The sequence below is a fragment of the Eptatretus burgeri genome, chromosome 4, assembly GCF_056783735.1.
Source record: "Eptatretus burgeri isolate ZD-2024b chromosome 4, Ebu_testis_v1, whole genome shotgun sequence".
Lineage (NCBI taxonomy): Eukaryota > Metazoa > Chordata > Myxini > Myxiniformes > Myxinidae > Eptatretus > Eptatretus burgeri.
This window is the reverse complement of record NC_140964.1, coordinates 25027231-25034730: the sequence shown is the minus strand read 5'-3', so window position 1 is coordinate 25034730 and position 7500 is coordinate 25027231. Positions and strand designations below refer to the sequence as shown.

The 7500-nt window shown below is 46.6% G+C and overlaps 1 protein-coding gene across 6 annotated transcripts in view; it reads left to right on the top strand.

The window, feature by feature from the left end:
• IRF4 (interferon regulatory factor 4) overlaps nt 1-7500 on the top strand; it is a 45029-nt gene that overhangs the window by 611 nt on the left and 36918 nt on the right. For all 6 annotated transcript variants that reach the window (XM_085877173.1, XM_085877171.1, XM_085877172.1 and 3 more), the window contains 4 exons: nt 1-38; nt 775-958; nt 1869-1966; nt 2134-2209. The exon at nt 1-38 is cut by the window's left edge. In XM_085877173.1, coding sequence (XP_085733299.1) covers nt 1-38; nt 775-958; nt 1869-1966; nt 2134-2209 — 396 coding nt within the window. The remainder of the gene's footprint in view (nt 39-774; nt 959-1868; nt 1967-2133; nt 2210-7500) is intronic.

Below are 7500 nucleotides of genomic sequence, written 5' to 3'. Positions count from 1 at the left end.
AAGATTACAGACAAGATGAGGACGCCGCTCTGTTCAAGGTGAGCTGCATCGTGGAACATTAATATGTATCAACTCATAGGATATGATCCACAAAGGGGTCTCATGTGGGGTCGCCACGATGGATGTACAATACAAAGACAAGAGGGTGAACCTTATGCTGAACCATGGATGAGCAATTTGGAATGTTGCTGTGGTGTTAGGAATACAGGTAATACATGGTGTACATATCATGGGCAAGACAAACACATTAGCAGACATCAGCTGGTATTAGCTTGCAGACATGGTGCGTGGGATTTGTACTTTGGTTCCCTGTATTATGAGGCAGGGGTTCATATTAATCTCAGTTTGTACCCACCTTGAACCGTTGGCTCTGATATAGACGACGAGGCTTTAAAATGAAGATTTCTGAAATATTGTGTGTGTGTGTGTGTGTGTGTGTGTGTGTGTGTGTGTGTGTGTGTGTGTGTGTGTGTGTGTGTGTGTGTGTGTGTGTGTGTGTGTGTGTGTGTGTGTGATTACTGGGGCTGCGCAAATTCTATAGTCCTGCCTCAACTGCGGGTAGTCTGGTCTTGGTGGCCATCCCTTGACATCGTTTCCCTGCTTGCGATCTTAGAATGCAGTTACCTGTCTGGGAAGAACACCACATGTATATATTCTGTACGTTTGTACATATTTTAACTATATTGTGTGTATTTTCCAATGAGCTTTCACAAACACCGTGTTATACAGAGAGCAATGTTACCTGTGTCGCATGACGTCACAATGTGTCCTCAGGCTTGGGCCATGTTCAAAGGAAAATTCAAAGTGAATGACCGACCTGACCCTCCGGCGTGGAAGACTCGCCTCCGCTGCGCACTCAACAAGAGCTCGGATTTCATGGAGGTGACGGAGCGCAGTCAGCTGGACATTTCGGAACCTTACAAGGTGTACAAGATTATCAGCGACAACTTCCCAAAGGGTGTGGAACAACCACAATAAGTTTACAATCTCAGAACTGCGAATGATGATTATAAAGTGTGATTGATGACGCAACACTGAAATCAAACAGCACTGTGACAAAGTCCTGACATCATGGTTCAGGTGTGACACACTTACCTGTGAGCAGTCTACTATACAATGTGGGTTCCATTCCCCCAATCCCACTATGAACAGCCGGATTGGTGCTTCGCAGAGAGGGCGTTGCATCACGAAGTACACAGTGCACCGAATCGACGTTAAGTCCTGTTCATCCATTGTGTTAGATGAGCAATATCTGCCGGTTGCATCATTGGTGGGAGCGTGGCTGTGCCGCTGATGCAGTGCCCCTTGTAGGTGAGGGCAGGAATTTGGAATTTGTTCATGGCACTGGCAATAGCTCACCTACTCTTCGCGGCATCTTGAACGTCCACCAACAGGGCGGACACTCAGTTTAACGTTCATCCGATGGACGGCACACACATTGATGCCTCGCCCTGCATGTGAGACACCAAGCAGACAATTTCGAGCTGCGCAGAGATTCAAACCCAGGCTAGACTGTTTAGAGGCGAGTGTGCATGTGCTTCCAGTCCATCCCTGCCAGCCTCTGTTAAGCCGGGTGTCCCGTCTGCTAGACCTCAGCTGATGGACGTTAAAGATCCCACAGTGTCTTTAGCTGAACTGGAGAGTAGGTGAGTTGTCTCCGGTACACTACCGACCGCTGGGAACATAAAGGCAAACCACCCAGTGTAATCCTTGCCATATGAGACGACTGTGGCAGCATTGAACCTGCTTTCGAGCAGAACACCCGGATACATACGCAGAGAGTGTGAGTGAAAGAGAACCATAATTTTATCATTTCTCTTCCATTATGAGTGTGCTTACATTGATACAAATAGACCACCTGTGTACAGAGCATGACTACAAGGACAGTGACGATGATACGGAGCTGCAGATTGCCTCTGCGGGCGATTACAACCAGTCATTCCTGTACCCGGCTCATCCACACGAGGTCATGCCCCCTAAAACACTGCACACAACAGCAGACAATGACCACTTTTGAAAATGCTTGGTGCTTTTGATTCAATGCTGGCTGGCTCTGTAATAAAATGCAATGAATTGTGCCACATGGAATCAGGTATAACATAGAATAAAAACAAAATGTACTGCTTTATCCAGGCGACGCTCATGAAGGACTTCTACAAACAGCCACTGCAAAACAGCCGCTTCTATTGGCCAGTGTCAAACGAAACGGGTGAGTCAAATGCAGTAAAACAGAACGTTGGAATCGCAATTCACATCTGGAACCAATATTAGTTCAGAAAGAATCGATGTACTTTCCCATTCGAAAGGCTGATTGTATTATCATTCTACATAGTCATAATTGCTGTGTCTTTGATGAAAGTTTTTGGAAACGGAACTCAATGTAACACACAAATGTAATGTAATTATATGCATATATCCATACAAATATATATATATATATATATATATATATATATATATATATATGTATGGATATATATGTATATCTGGATGTATATATGTATGTATGTATATGTTTGTATATATATATATATATATATATATATATATATATATATATATATATATATGTATATATGTATGTATATATGTATCTATTTATATATGTGTGCATATATATATATATATATATATATATATATATATATATATATATATATATATATATATATATATACATATATATATATACATATATATATATATGTGTATCTGTAGATAAATATATGTATGAATGTATATGTATGTGTATATATATATGTATATGTATGTATATATGTATCGATATATATTTATATATGTATATGTATATTTATGCAGATAAATATATATATATATATATATATATATATATATATATATATATATATATATATATATATATATATATATATATACAAACATCTATGTATAATTCCAGCAATCTCTGTGTGTGTCTGTCTGTCTGTCTGTCTGTCTGTCTCTTCTTCATCCGTTTCAGCTGTTTCCCAAGTGTTTCCCAAGGTTTGAAAGCTGTTTTTTTCCCAAGGTTTGAATTAATTGTTGTGCTTGGTAGACATTTGTGAATACATTGACAGAGAGAGGGGCAAGAGAGGAGGGGGAGAGAGGGGGGAGAGGGGGGAGAGAGAGGGGGTGAGAGAGGGGGTGAGAGAGGGGGCGAGAGAGAGGGGCGAGAGAGGGGAGGGAGAGAGGGGGTGAGAGAGAGCGGGCGTCACATTTCAAGAGAGGGGGAGAGGAGGAGGCGAGAGAGGGGAACGGGAGAGGGGGGTGAGAGTGGGGGCGAGCGAGAAGGGTGAGAAAGGAGGGGGAGAGAGGAGGGGCGAAACTAGGGGGGAGAGAGGGGGCGACAGAGGGGGGGGGGCGAGAGATGCGTGACGATTCTTCTTCTTCTTTGTTTGATATGACGTCACAATGGACGCTGGGGACCTGAGTATATTTCCCAGGTGTTTCCCAAGTTACGGCTATTTATGATATGGTTGGTCCGATCTAATTGAAACAATGGCCCAATCCAGTCGTCGTTTACGAGAGCGAAGGAACGAAGCTTCACAGACTGGCACGCACCGACGGGCACGCACCTACGAGCCCGCACTAGTATATATATATATATATATATATATATATATATATATATATATATATATATAAATATATATATATATATATATATATATATATATATATATATATATATATATATAAATATATATAAATATATACATACATATACATATATATATATGTATATATATGTATATATATATATATATATATATATATATATATATATATATATATATATATATATATATATATATAATTACATACATATTGTGACGTCCACGGGACTTGAACAGTCCCGCCAACGTAGAATGAGCCGAAACGATGGAGGCGGTTTATTTATTTATAACCCAAACATGGCGGTTCTAATCGCTCTACCGCAAACGGGACGAGGAAGGTGGCACGAGTCGCTTTTCACTGAGTTGATGATGTTTATTTGTTTTTACTATGAACCAGAAATAACAAGACTCGGCAAGAAAAGGGATCCAGGGCGATTCGACGGGATGGTGTGGGATCGGGCGTGGGGAAAAACACAGACAATTCCAATGAATATACAGATCTCAAACCCTCTAAGGCGCCAAGCACACACACACACACACACACACACACACACACACACACACACACACACACACACACACACACACACACACACACACACACACACACACACACACACACCGTAGCTATTTCTGGTGGTCAGGCTGGACCGTGGTGTGGACGCAACTGTCCCTGGATCGGCGTCGGACGAGCTGGCCTTGCTCTCGTCAGGGGGGCAGGAGAAACCGTGGTGCTGTCGACCTCCTTCCTGGTCTTGGCCCAAGTCCGCTCACAGCCGCCAGGGAACCAGTTCTGACGCCAAGTTGCGAGCAGGAGAGGGAGGCAGGTCCGCCCGCCATTCAACCCCGTACTCCGAGTCAGCAGAACCCCAGAGCCAACCAAGGTGAGGCACGAGGCTCAGCAAGGCTCCAAGACACGATCGAATCAGCACAACAACAAGGACGCTCTCCGCGCAACAGCCTCCACACCAGAAAAACACGATCGTTTTGTCCCGATCTTCTTCCTCTTTCTTTTCGACCCCGAACAGAACCTTTTTATCCTCCTGTCCTCGTAACTTCCAATCGAGCCGTTTATTGGCCCACTGCCGTTGCCTTCTGCCAATCGTGACCACGGGGCGGAGCCATCCGCTGCACTGTCCTGTGACGTCACAGCCAGCCTCCAGAGAATACCAAAAGGGGTTTACGCAGACACACTTACCCTATCCCGTGTCCCTATCTAATTACGTGACATTTATCATTTCCCCCTTGAAGAAATGAACATTTACAAGACAACTTATCACCACTGAATTGCTACTTATTACATCGAGATCCTGGTAAACTCGAACAGCATGGCATACCTAATTAAACATCCAAATTACCCTTTGAATGCATACCCCCCCTCAAACGTAACACTGCCCCCTCCTCTGGTACCGCAGCTCCTGCAAGGTATATCACAGGCGCAACCGTACCAGCCTTAACACTTACTGACTCACACCTAATTAACCTAACGAAATAAAGTAGGAGGGGCAATGGGCAGCGAGTCGCAGCTAACTTACCTATCCTGCTTAATGTACTACCCCCTTATGGCCTTATCCTCGCCGAAACAATCATTGGTTTTTTTATTTTATCACATGAGAGCACTGAGCGAAGTTGCACTCCATCCTCTGGATCATCGCTCTTGCCCAGCACTCTTCCAGTGATCTGGGGAGGGGAAACAAAAGGTTCCACAAAAACACAACACATACTTTACATTCCTACTCTAAGCCTTAACGACACTATTCACATGATATTTACACTTGACCGCCTCCCCCAGTGGATGCTAATAGACCCAGCGTTACCTGGGGAGCCAATTTTCAAATTTGCTTGCCCCAAAATTATGCGGACATCATGCCCTTGCTGCACATGTCAAGTTGTGCGGGATCGAGTGGGACTCACACATCTTCACAACACTCACACCATGGTCATCATCACATTTCTAGGTCATGGTCCTCATTTTAATCATGCAGGCTGAATCCCGTCGTGGCCGTGGGGTGGGTTACCACAAGATGATGGGGGCATCTCAGGTGCAACCATGCCCACAGGTAAGCTTTAGTCCAACCCGGACGTTTCTCCGCCCCGCTCCCTTTGATTCCCTCCCCCCTGGTAGCCATCAGCTCTAATCCCGTACAACACTCTGGAAGGGGTCTCACTGGCTCCTCTGGCCTTCCTGGGTCGCCAAGGTCCTGCCTGCCTTGGTCGCCCAACCAGACCCTCTCCCAGTTGCCTCCAGACACTGTCACCATTAGCCACCAGGTGGTGAATCTCCTTGAAGGGGGTCGCAATTCACGCTCACCGTGAGCTTCAGCAATCCCTGTGGACAAGCACATCATCCCCACCCACAAAACCCACATGACTCCCCCACCCCATCGGCCTTACATGTGACACCTGCATTTCTAACACTTCGCCGACCATGACCTTCCCTGTTACCACACCATGTCCAATAAAAATCAATGTGTGCACCATACATTTCACTTCTTAACTTGAAGCAACTCACACAGCACTTCTCACCCGATCCACGCACCAGCCATTGGACAGCCACTTGTGCCCGCTTTGTTACCAATTACCCACTGTCCCGATTGTCACTCTAAAACCCAGCAGAACTTACAAACCCATGCCAATTTTCCCACAATTCATTTTTTTCCACCAAAGGAGGGCACTTCGCCACAATCTCAGCAGCCGAGCATGGCCGTATATGCTCAGCCCAATCTAGTCTCCCCGACCCCCGTCAGTGATCTCCGGACCCGACCTATGAAAGGGCATCTCGGATAGATCTGGCGGTTCAGCAGGAGGATTCACCCTCTCCGAGTCTAAAAGTCTATTGGAGGGTCCCTCCATCGCCGGGTACCGGCAATATCGTTGCATGTGTCCTCTTCGCCCGCACCGGAAACAACTCCCCATAAAAGGCCCCCGTGAGTATCGGTGAAATGTCTCTTCCGGTTCCGGACCCCCTCGGCCATAATCGAAATGCTCTTTTGGCTGGGCTGGACCCCGCCGCTTTGGCGCACTAACTACCGGATTACCCTTTATCAAACTTGACAGTTTCTGGCAAATTTCCTGAAACATTTGGTAATGCCAATTTCTCCCAGCCCCCCTCCCTGATCCTGGATCTCTGCCTGTCGGATCGTCACCGATGGCCTCTCTGGAACCCGACCCGGCCGACTCCACGAGGCCAGCCTGGCCGCGCACTCGGCCGCTCGGTGAACGGTGGGTGGATCCTGTAACTCCACTAGCGCTCGGACCTCAGGGTCAGGAAGAGCAGCTAAAAAATTCTCGAGTGCCAGTCTGCCCCATGCCTCCACTGTAAGGTCCCGATACGCGATCCTGACTGATTGGTAAATGTCCTGTGCCAGCTCCTGCACTGTCTCACCCGGCTTTAATCTGCGGTGCTGGAGCTGAGCCCGCACCAGATCACAGTTTGCCGCGAACCCAAACCGACGGCTCAACGCCTCGCAAATGTGGGAGCTGGTCAACATCCCTCCGCGATCACGTTCAACACATCTGCGGCTGGTCCCCGCAACGTTGCCACCAAATTCCCTGTACGTTCCTGCTCATTCCACCCGTTTAGTCGGGAAATGCACACAAATCGCGTCAGAAAAGCTTCAACGCTCCCTAACCCGTCGAAATTTACCAGGGGGATCACTTTTACAGTGGCCCGCTTCTCAGTTTCTCCCTTGTCCGAATCCAGCCCAGGGATCAAACACCCTTGTGGCTGCGTATCCAATTTCGGAGCCCACTGTGGCCAAAGATGTTTTGTGGTGAGGGTCTCATGGGTCAATTTTGCCTCCTGTTCCAAACGTTGAATGGACCGATTCACCTCTTCCCGCAGGATCTTCTGGGCCCGCACAACCTCCTCCAAGGCTCCGTC